The 12129-nt window shown below is 41.6% G+C and overlaps 1 protein-coding gene across 15 annotated transcripts in view; it reads right to left on the bottom strand.

Annotated features, from left to right (window-relative positions):
- Positions 1-12129, bottom strand: part of LOC101573386 (deleted in malignant brain tumors 1 protein-like) — a 136377-nt gene that overhangs the window by 102841 nt on the left and 21407 nt on the right. For 11 of the 15 annotated variants that reach the window (XM_023708922.1, XM_023708921.1, XM_023708926.1 and 8 more), the window contains 4 exons: positions 8783-9100; positions 8600-8671; positions 2102-2164; positions 530-604 (listed from right to left, as the gene is read on the bottom strand). In XM_023708922.1, the coding sequence (XP_023564690.1) occupies positions 530-604; positions 2102-2164; positions 8600-8671; positions 8783-9100 (528 nt within the window). Of the gene's footprint in view, positions 1-529; positions 605-2101; positions 2165-8599; positions 8672-8782; positions 9101-10829; positions 10883-12129 lie in introns of all 15 variants that reach the window. The other 4 variants (XM_023708930.1, XM_023708917.1, XM_023708920.1 and 1 more) reach the window with 4 other exon arrangements.

Raw genomic sequence — 12129 nt, forward strand, 5'->3', positions numbered from 1 at the left:
AAAAAAACAGAGGTTTGTACCTATGTTGTTTATTTATTATTTCTTGCCTATACCTTACAATATGAGAAACTACTTTGGCAGTAACAATACACAATGTACTAACCATTGTTACTCTCCTAAAATCTTGTTTTGAGATTTTGTACCATTGTTTTAATTTTTTTCTTTAAAATAAAATAACTGATGACAAAAAAAAAAAAAAGTAAAATAGCAGCCTTGCTCCATGGGAGATGATACTAGAGTTTCACAAGTTAGATTAGGGCCCATGAGTTATTTGAGGACTACTGATATTTTCTAACAACTCATAGGGGGATGGGTGAAGAGACCTTAATGCCTTGATTATTCCACTGCAGGAACAACTCATTCTGTTTATTCTTATCTACAGACATGTTCAGAAGAACATATCCATTTGGCTATGATATAGAAGGAGTTTTTATTCTTCTATCCTAGGAAGAGCTGTACCATGACTTGACAAAATGAATTTTGGAAGAATGTGTTTCCCTATAGTGAGCTACCTGAAGATTGGACTGACCTGCAAGCATGTGTGACAGTGGTGTAGCTTCCGGCTCTGTGATGCGGGCGAGGGCTGGAGAGCCATCTGCACCTGCTGGCGGAGAGAGCTCAGTATACCGAGATGCATGAGGCAACTTGAATGTTTATTCAATGATTTATATTAGTGATGGCTGATGTAACATAGTGAAGTCCTGGAAGATAAACAGCCTCTTGCCTGTGCAGACCACGCCGACATCTTCCAGGTGCCCGTGGTTATGCCCAGCCTCATCCCTGTGCACACACTGCCCCAGGTATCTCTCACTGCCTGCACACTTTGTCACCCAGCAGGATCATCCTAGATCCCGCCCTGAAGTGGGCCCCTGTAGGGGCTGCCACTGCCTGGCCACCAACTGGCAGCACAAGACAGTGAGGAGTCACCACACACTGCCCCCTGCGTGCTCTGTCTTCCACACAGCCTGAGCACCTCCCTGTACCATTCAGTAGCTTCACCTCCACCCAGGCTACCAGTGACACGAAGGAGAGGGCCAGGGGAGACTGGCCCCTGGTGTCAGAGCTATTTCTTTTCTCTTCTCTGACTCTGAGTCTGTTGCACACATAACTAAAACAAACCACTGTCATCTTCAATTTAAATGACAAATTGTGGTTTAAAACTTCCAGTTAGAAAAAAAAATGGTTCTGCACCCAGTATTTTTAAAATTAGAATGTTTTAGATACATAATAACAAATACATGGAAGGGAACTGGTACATATATGTAGCACATTGTGACCCTTTTCCCCTCCCCTTCCCCTCCCACCCTTGTCTCCTCCCATCCCCCAATTCCTTTCCCACCTCTACTCCATACTGTGTATCCCTGTTCCCTGTATAAACATTTATGGAGGACCCCAATGCACCCCCAACAAGGACAAAATTTAACTGCACAGATGGGCAAAAATATACAAAATACACTAGATTTATAGCAACACATCTAGGTTTTGATTCTATGCTTACAAATAATAATTAGTCATGTCCTGATATCCAGAATGTCTATACTTATTAGTTTGAATGTTTTCTAACACACTGGCCCTTACAATTATAATTGTAAATTTGTGATATAGGGGACAACTGAACGTAAATGTGTCTAGAGTCTTACCATTCACTTTTTGTATATTATGTCTCCCTTTTTTTTTCTTTTTTTGCGGAACCGGGGATTGAACTCAGGCCCTTACACTTGCCAGGGAAGTGCTTATTCCACTGAGCCATCTCCCCAGCCCTATGTCTCCCTTTTTGAAAACTGTTCATTTGCTATCCCAGCAAGGATACTCTATTCACTTTAGAGAAGGAGATGGAGGGGCTCAGAAGATGGCTCAGCAGCATAAGCACCTGTCTCACAAGGTCCTATATTCAATCCTCAGTGTTCCCTACAAAATAATGCAATTCAAGAGAAGGACATAGACTCAGGTCTGGCTCCCAAATTGCTCAAGATCACACACCTAGAAAGAGAATCACTTCCTGTCCTTTGTCTTATGCTTCAGTATCTCCTGAAGTGACTCTATGGTTTTCTCTCGTGTAGATGTATCTCTGACCTCACTTCCCAGGCAAGTCTTTTCGTACCTGTTGATGCAAGTGTGGAGGACGCAGGGATTTTGACCTGGGAAGTCTCTGAGGCGACCCCAACTACATGGAGAATATGAAAAGTCATTATCAGTAACTATGTAACATAAAACTGGAAGGAAGAAAAAATGAGAATTTCTTAAGAATCCAGCCCAAAGCTTAGCAGCGGTCTTGTTTAGATGACCTTTCATCTAATCTGCATCATCTCGGTCACCTTGATCTTGTAGGTGACTGTTTCTTACTACAAAGGTAGTGGATGCTCTAGAACTGCCATGATTTCACAGAGCCAAGGGCAGGACACCAGGTGCCTGGGTAGCCTCAGCCAGCGCAGTTCTGCAGCCCTCCCACCGGTAGTTCTCAGAATAACTGCAGAACGCTGAGAAGGCACCATCTGGAGATAAGCAGGCCTTGCCCGGGACAGCCCAGAACAGGACGTTCTGCACCGCGAGCCTAGTTGCTCAGGGATTAAACCAAGAACGGGGTGTTCCAAGTCCCACGGCTGCTGTGTGAAGTGTAGCATATGCTAGGGTGGCTCCATCATCCTCAGTGACTTTCCTGAGCCTCAAGGTACCAGCTCCTCTTGGGCCGCAGGCGTCTGTTTCCTTCTCACATGTCTATGAATAATAACAATGCTTTGCCTGACTTGCCCTGCAAGTGTTCTGCTAGCCAGTGAAGGTGCAGAACTGCAGTGACAGCTGGGTCTGCTTGAGCCCCTGTCAGAGTCAGAGCCCAGTAGCATCAGCTAGCTCAGTGCAGGTAAAACTGCTTAGCAAATTAAGACTTTAACACAAACCAAGGTTACCAAGCCCATGGTCTAGTAAGCTACCCACTGTTAATATTTTGAATCATTGCTATTAGCAAGTTTAGTCAATCAAGTAGCACCTATTGAATGGACTATTTGGTACTGGAGTCATAAGCATATTGAGTTGGAAGCTAGTAGAAATATCCAGGTTGGTTTGTTACTAAAGACAGAATGAGTATAAGGCCAGGAAGGCAGTGGAAATAATACAGGTTGAGAAACAGCTGGCTGGTGGTACAGCTTTTCTAACAGGAATAAGAACAAATGTAGAATTTAACTGAGAGATGCACTGGAAACATGGTGGATACAGAGGGATTCCAGGCAAAGAGGAAAAGTCTTATCCCTAAGATGTGTTGCTTTACATCATAACCTTGTAACATATGTGCCCCCATGGTGATAGCAGTGTAATTTGTCATAGCTAAATCCTGGAAACAGCCCAAATGCCTATCAACTGAGGAATGGATAAAAAGATGTAGTATTTTTATACAATGGAGTGTTACTCAGCCATAAAAAAGCAGAAAAACTCAAAGCTTTTATAGGTAAATGGATGCAATTAGAAACCATATTCATAAGTGAAATAAATCAGATCCTCATGTGTAAATATCATATTGTCTCCCTAGTGTAAATAAAATCTGAAAGAGTAAATAAAATCTGAAAGGTATAATAGATACTGTGAAGGGGAAAGAATGTGTTCAAAAGGAGGAAATCAGTGAGATGAGGAAAAGAACCAAAGAAAGGAGGGAAAAACACATGTATGTATATGTGTATACACAGGCGAGCTGGGATACTTGCACTGCTGATTTCTCCTGGTCAGTTGAAAGGAGTAGTTAGTGCTTCAGTGTCTTTCTTCTCCTTTTCAATGTCTTACAACTTTTTTAAAACTAATTTTGCATGCTTACATCTGGTGATCTAAACAATTTTTTAAAAAATATTTTTATTGTTATTTATTTAATTTTATTGTATTTTCTGTTGTGGCTCTTTTCTTTTTTTCCCATAATTTTATTGAGAGACATATAGCAATGAGACAGTTTCAAATCAAATTGGTAGGACAGTTTCAGTAATTAACACATTGCATACTCTCTTCCTAGCGTTTATTTGCTATACAAGATGCAGACATGATATCCTATTTACAAACACTATTAGAACAAATCCTTCTATTCATTAAGAGAATGTAAATATATATATATATATATATATATATATATATAGCCAATGTGCTCTCTGTGAAAGCCTGAGAGAATGTTTTCTCTCCATGTGACTCTCCTTAGGCACACTCTACATCATCGATCACTTTCCTCTTTGCCCCATAATCTCCTTGATCAGAAAATTTGGGACACTACTGAGTTACATGATGTTACAGTACAAGTTCTCATATGCCAAAATTGATATTGGAAGGCTAGGGCCATGACTCATCCACATGGCTGATACTGACAAAGGATCTACAATCTGAGGTACAGGATCTCAGGATAAATCCTGAGGGGATTTCACTGACCTTATCAGATCCAAAAGCTACAACTCTGGTTGCATAGGTCCTGCTTTATCTTGGGTCTTAACCACCCAGCAGAAAAGTATAAAAACAAAGTATAAGAAGTAAAGCCATGCTGTTATGTTGAGCTGTAGAGGACTCAGGTCAACAATTTCTGACACTGCCAGTCAAGTGGAAGACCCAATACCATTATGGACTACTGGACTCTTTTAGAATATTTTGCTGAGTTCACACACCTATAACATTCAAATGACGGAACTGAACAAAAAAGGGGATGCAGACGAATGTCCATTTTGTATCTGTGTACTCAAAATGGTTAGGATAGATATATAGTTACAGTCTCTTAAAAATATTTTTAATTAAAAGATTATTTGTTTATTTATTTATTTGGTGCAGAATCTTGCTACACAACTTGGGTTCATGGTGATTCTCCTATCCTAGCCTCTCCAGCACTGGAATTATAGATATGTGCCACCATACCCAGTTTTGGTGGCTGGCATGGCATGCAGTGCCAGGGATCAAAACCTGGTCCTTGAGCTTGCCAGGAAGGTGCTTAGACCTCCAAGATATCTCCCCAGTCCTAAAAAACTAATTTGAAGGCAGTATTATGCAATGTAACAGCCATTGTTCAATTCCTTTTTTTTGTTTTGTGAAATTCTGCATCATTTCTAATGTTCTCTTCCTTTTTTCAATGTTTTATTCTCTTTTTTAAAAAAGATGTGCTTTTTAATAGAATAATTAGAATGAAAGAGTCTAAAGTTACCAAAAAATTGAACATACTCCAGGAGATAAGACTGTTTAAACAAACTGATTAGGTCTTTCACAGCCATTCATGTATATTGCTCTAAGCATTTGGAATTGAGCACTTCTCAAATTCATTTTTGCAGACACTAAACCTTCAGTCTCCTCCTCATGAAGAGGAGCTTAGTAGTTAAGTGAGCAGCAAAAACTGAAGATAACCTAGCAGAGGGATTAATACTACTTAATATCCCTCTTAGAGAATAAAGATTTCTAATTTGGTTTCTAGTTAACTGATAGAAACAGAGCCAGGGAGATGGCTCAGTAGAATAAGCACTTCCCTGGCAAGCGCAAGCGCCTGAGTTCAAGCCCTGGTTCCGCAAAAACAAACAAAAAAAAATTCAAAACTGATAAGGTTGGTCATTATACTTGTCTTGCAATTCTTGTCTGGTGTATTTAAATATGAAAAATACACAACATATAAAGTCTAGTGTTATGAATGTTTATTTTAGACTTATCATTATAGGAATATGGGTGGTAGAAATAAATCAATAGCTGGTGTCAAAGGAAACACATCTGACATCGATGAAGTACTACCTCTAATAGTACAAAAAGAATTAAACAAAAAGATATCTTATTCTTAAAATAGATCCTCAATCTTGTTTGGTGTCAGGTAAATTAGAGACCCAGTTTCAAAGGGGCCTAAAGGGAGGCCTGTCCAGCCTGAGATCCCGTACTCACTACACCCCGTGAGGCTACCAATCAGAGCATCTTCATCGTCAAATGGAGGACATGTTTTCCCTGCCCAATAGACAGGATTGAGGGGAGTGGATCAGAAGAACTATGACTGTGAATACGGAAGGAATGTGACAGCCGACATCCTGATCACAGACCCCTCCATGGCACCTCCTCTCAGCCCAGCTGCCCCAGGGACACCTGACACTACCAACCCAGCCACTGATGGTAGCCCCTGCTCCCGCACCATCTCAGCCTCCTCCGTAGGCAGCCATTGCCACTTGTGCTTTCTGAGCCTGTTCTTAGCAGGTAGCCCCAACTCCCTCTCCATGACCCTGCAGAAGACCCCTCTGCCTGTACAGAGCTGTTGCTCTGGTCTCTAGTGCCAGCACAGTCCCTCTCCAGTTTATTCTGAAGTAACTCTGTGCTGTTGACCTTGTACCTTTGCTTCTTTTCCTTTTCCCTAGCAGCTGTCCTCTACATTAAAAGCACTGTACAAGTATTTATGATTATTATATTTATAAAAATGTATGCACTAATGCAAAAGCTTTTTTTGAAAAAAGACTAGGCATCCTTATAGCAATGCATTTTGCATTAATTACAACATAATGCATGTAGAAGAAAAAACTAGAAAATGGAAGTAAAAAATACTTTTTAAAATAATTAGATACATTCAAGTTACATGATATTTAGCACTCTCAATGTAACCACACATGAAACATTTATTGTGTTAATGTCATGGTCTTCCTACTTCTGGCTAACAGAGTCTTCTCCGTGTACTAGTTCCAGGACAAAGCAGATTGGCTGTGTTAGACTTCCCTGACTCAGTGTACTCAAATAGAGAGTGGAAAAAGTATCACTTTCTTAGTGGCATTTCCTTGAAGAGAAGAGGCAATGAGGACCCAATGATGGGACAGTCTCCCATGCAGATGTATGTGGGGTTCTGTGGGGGTGGGGTTATCATTGCTGTTCCCCGTTTCTCCACTCCAAGCGCAAGCACTAAGAAACTTTCTGTATGACTCACCTTCTGGCCCGAGTGTGAACTGCAGGGCCACAGATTCAGGGGAAGGAAGCACGCGTGATGATGCATGTCCTAACAGTGTGAAAAATTAGAGAAGTAGAATAGTCACACTGAATTAAACCTCTCAGGGTGTAACACTCTGCCCCGCATGATATTTCTTTCCATGACATGCTAGCTCTTCCTCTTCCTTCTTCACTGTAGCTCATGCAAGCCGCTGCCTGGTTCTGCCCTTTTTGCTATTTGGAAGTCAGCCTGTCCTCAGAGCACAGGTCTGCTCTGCTCCTCCTAGACAGGCAGCCCTCAAGGGAGCTCCATGCTTTACCCCAGGTGGCCTGTCATTTTGGTCTCTGTTCTCTCTCTTTCTCTCTCTCTCTCTCTCTCTCTCTCTCTCTCTCTCTCTCTCTCTCTCTCTCCTTTCTCTTATTTCCTTAATTGTCCAAATCTCAGCTGGAGACAAAGAATAGCATTAATTAATTTTCCCCTTTGAAGATACTACATGCATTATCATCAGAAATAAAAATGTGGGCAGGAAAGACAGTCCCATTGCCCACCTCCTTTTTTCCCTCTACCTTAGTCACTGAATTACTGCAGAAGGCTGGAGGAATCAAGCATCTTTAGCATTCTAGACTTGTAAGTGCACAGAAAACTAGTTCTGAAATTTATTGATGGCCATGACCATTGGTCCTTTTCAGAAAATAATCATTTTGTCTATTTTACAAAGATAAGATATTAAGAAAATATCTGAGCTGCTGAGTATTCACTAGGAACTGGGTGACACATTGTGTTAAGAAATGGATCTGGGGCCTGGGTAGCTCAGTAGAATAAGTGCTTGCCTGGCAAGCACAGGATCTAGAGTTCAATCCCCAGTATGGCAAAAAAAAAAAAAGATCTGTAGATGACTTCTGGACATGATTTTCCATGTCATTTTCTCTCATAAAAATCTATTGGTCATGTTTAGTTATGGAATCATTTTGATGGTTAGACTATCAAGCAAAGGCTGAGCCATAAGATTTTAAGAATGAGACAGATAAAAGCATGAGTTATGCGACTTTTATCTTTCACTTGTCCACACGGTGGCGCATGGAATGGCCTTAACCAATTCAGTGGGCGGGTGTCAGACCTATTGGTGAAGCCGCTGGAAAATCAGTGCCCGGGGATGAGGAAGGATAATCTGAGTATCTGGACATCTCCATCCTGTCATTTTTGACCCCCCCTTTGTTCCCCAAACTTGAGGGAACTGGTCACATTCTCCTAATCAATATTATAGGTGAAAAAAATCATGACTATCTTCTGAAACTCTGCCACTCCATCACATGCCGGCATTTGTCTTTCTTATAGGTTTGAATCAAAGCCTTTCTGTGATGAGTCATTTACACTCATTTTATAAAGTTGTGACCCTCCAAAGTTTTTATTTGTAGTTATAGTTCACTTAGAGTTCATGCATTATTTGGAGATATTTGACATTTCCTAACATAACTATTGGCAAAAAATTGAGAAGTTTTAATGAAACTCACTGCAGTAATTATTCCATTGCCTAACCATTTCCTCTATTTATCCTTTCATGCTAATAACCATTTGACTGTGATGTGCAATGGAGTTTTGCTCTGCTGGCAGAGGAAAGCTCTATAATTACTTAACAAAAAGAGTTTTAGCAGGAAATGTTTAAAAACGAATGAGGGGGTTTACAAAAAGCAAACAACCCACACAGATCGGACCTACCTGGGAATGTGTGAGGAGGCAGGGAAGCGTCAGGCTTCATGGCAGAATGGAGGTCTGGAGAACCAACTGCGCCTGCTCAAGAGGTCAAGGTTCATGAGGCTGTTTGCCATTTACTGTCCAATGGTTCTGTTAATATCAGCTGAATGGGACAATTCTGAAGTCCTGGGAACTCACAGCCCTTACCTGTGCAGATTACACCGGCGTCTTCCAGGTGTCCACAGTTGTGCCCAGCCTGGCCCCCGACCATGCACTGTCCCAGGTGGCGCTCACTGCCCGCACACTGCACGTCATCCAGCACGATCTTCCCAGAGCCAGCACCAAAGTGGGCTCCTGTGGGGGCTGCAACCGCTTGGCCACACTGCAGCTGGCGGCACACAACTGCGGCCTCAGCCAGGTCCCAGAGGTCATCACACACCGTCCCCCATGTTCCCTGGACAAGGACTTCCACGCGGCCTGAGCACCTCCCTGTGCCATTCAGCAGCCTCACCTCCATCAGGGGTCCTGGAGTGGGGGACACAAAGAAGAGGGATTTGAGGACTGGACTCAGGCAAAGGAGATTTCCTTCGACCTTTAGAGTGGTAGGGCATCCTAACGCTTTTACAAAGATACCAGTTGTATTTGCTCAAATACAGCTATGAGATGCCTGATACACAGAAGGAAGGCATAAGGATTTTCTTGGAGCAGTGGAAGGGAAATATTTTTAAAAATGCAAATCAAGGGGCTTCTAACCAAGATGAGCAAGTGTACACTGACAAGATGGAGCTTGCAGATGGAGAAATGCGGTGAAACTACACAGGTGCTATCTGGGCATGGACAAGAGTGCCGCCTGCTTATGCAGCCAAGAAGGACTTCCTGAAAGAATCTCGTATTTCATCAGAAAGATTTTAAGAGCGAGCCGTATGGCTCTGCAGCCCTGGAGGAGTGAGTTCTTTGTGAAGAGGAGGGAGGAGGAGATCCAGGGCATAGGAGGAAGGGCGGCCTTGTTGGGAGCCTGGCTGTCCATTCTGGGAAGTACCAGGAGAGAAGGTGGGGCATGGGGCACGATGTAGGTGGTTTAGAAGGTCCAAAAGTGAACCACCTGGCAATTCTAGGGCGATTATTTCTATTTTCATTGCCTAGATGTGTATAGTCTAAAGAAAAATCTGTGAAACATCACTGCTTCAGGACCCGAGTTTGGAAATTAGTTTATTCCACTAGTGGCCTCGCAGTGCTCCCGAGCATATAAAAGACTATGCAAATTCTGCCTTAACAAATATTTCAATCAGCTTAACCCAGGATAGCCCACTTTTATGGTGCCATACATCCGTGCATCACTCTTTAAATTCTAAAGAACTTGAATATTCTGGCTCCTGGGTATTCAATGACATCTAACCGGGGAAGATTGTCAGCACCTAACTACCTCTTACCAGAAAAAAAGTTATTTAACATTGTCCCTAAGACGGTGATGGAACCAGGACACAGACAGCCCTGCCTCAAGGAATAGCGGCCTAAGCATGGAAGGGGCAGGGGTGTGAGGGAGGAGACCCTCTGTGGGGCAGGGATACAGGCGCTATGAAGACTGAGGGGTGTGGTGCCCTCACAATAAGCACAAGGTAGGACCATTCCAACATGTTTAGGGTTCTGATGTGACAATGATACCTAACCCCACTTCAGCTTGAGTGAATTGAATCAACCTCTACAGTCGGTGGTCTGACAGAGAGGTGATATTCTCATTTCTAGGTGCAAATACTATTTATTTCCACTCAGCTAGCACAATGAGTACCACAGGAAGAAAGCGAACACCAGTCCACTGTCAAGAAACAAAACAAGGAAAAGAAGACCAGACGCTGGAAACTACTGACAGGAACTTCATAGCCATGATTAATGAATAACAGACTTCTGTAGAAAAAGTGAACAATTACATGAATAAAGGGTGATCTTAAAAGAAAAATAAAAACAAAGGAGTATGTGGGCATCCTAGAAATAAACAATATGGTATTAGAGCGGAAGAATTCCTTTAATAATTCTTATTGTCAGACTCAACACAGCTGAAGAAAGATCAGTGAATATTGAGATTGGTAAACAGGAATTTTCCAAACAGAAATATATGGAAAGTGCTAAAATAAAAAGCATCCTACATCTTCTACATCTTGCAGCATTACAGTATAGAGAAGTGGAAGAAAACAGGGCAGGAGGAATATTTGAAGACAGAATGGTCAAAATGCTTCAATAATAATGAAATACATCACACCACAGATCCAAGAAGCTCAGGGAGCTCCAAGTAAAAAGCCAATTTGTTGAAACCTAGAACAAAATAGACAAAGAAAACCTTGAAACTAGTCAGTATAAAAAGAAACTTTACAAAGATGAGCACTACAGGACACTTTTTGCTAGAAGTTATGCAGATTTCGAGAAAGCAAAGCAATGCGTGTATAAAATATTGAACTAAAAAAAATTTCACCCTAGAATTTTATATCCAGCAGAAACAGCTTTCAAAAGATGGTGATTAAATAAGCTTTTGGTTTCAGAAAAAAAAGAAAGCTGGCATAATTGATTGCCAGCGGATCTAATTATAAGAAATACAAAAGGATGTTCTTTAGGCACAGGAATACAGGGAGAAACTTGGGTCTATTCAGGAAAATGTGGAGAGCCAGGCATGTTAAATGTTAATTAAATCGAACACACAATCTTAAATATTGCATGGCTTCTCTTATATATGAAACTCAAAATATGAAGAGCAAATAGATAGTAGGAAATAGGAAGCTAGGTCTTTAGTAAATGGGAAGGGATGGAGGAAGGAGAGACAGAGAGAAGAGAAAGGGATGAAGAAAGGGATGAATCTGTGTTACATACATGTATCCACTTTGCACAGGAATGTAGTCATTACAGACTGTAAACATGTACTAGCAAAATATTAAAAAATGAAAGAAATCTGACTTCTAATATTACTTTTCCCTTAAAATGTATGTGTATGTATATAGGTAAATATGATATATGTGTGTGTGTGTGTGTGTGTGTGTGTGTGTGTATAGGACTTTTTCATGTTTAATTGTAAAAGAGTAACAAACTATTGTGGAGTTTATAATTAGATAAAATCAATATACTGCACAAAGGCTGACAGTAATTAAAAATGCACTGCTGTGAGGTTCTTGCATTGTGCATGAAGTGATGTAATATCCTCTGAAGATTGACTTCATAATATAAAAGTGGAAGGCCACTTGTGATCTACAAGTTGTAGTTGAACTGAATACAAAATGAGTAAGGAAAAATAAATAAATAAAATGAGTAGGGAAAAACTGTCTCAAAAATACATGAACAGAGAGCGCAGGCCCGGTGAGTGAGTGAGACAACCGGGGGCCTGCAGGATCCTGAACAGACCTAGAGCACAGGCCTGGCGAGTGAGTGAGACAACCGAGGGCCGGGGATCCTCATTCGACCCAGGCTGCAGATCCAGCAGGGAACCCTTCAGCAGAACTCCCTGCAAAGAGGCTAGAGGCAAGACCCACCCAGCTGATTCAGGAGCAGAACATCTTGACAGAGTGACACAAAGG

Source organism: Octodon degus, unplaced genomic scaffold (assembly GCF_000260255.1).
Source record: "Octodon degus isolate 3935 unplaced genomic scaffold, OctDeg1.0 scaffold00010, whole genome shotgun sequence".
NCBI lineage: Eukaryota > Metazoa > Chordata > Mammalia > Rodentia > Octodontidae > Octodon > Octodon degus.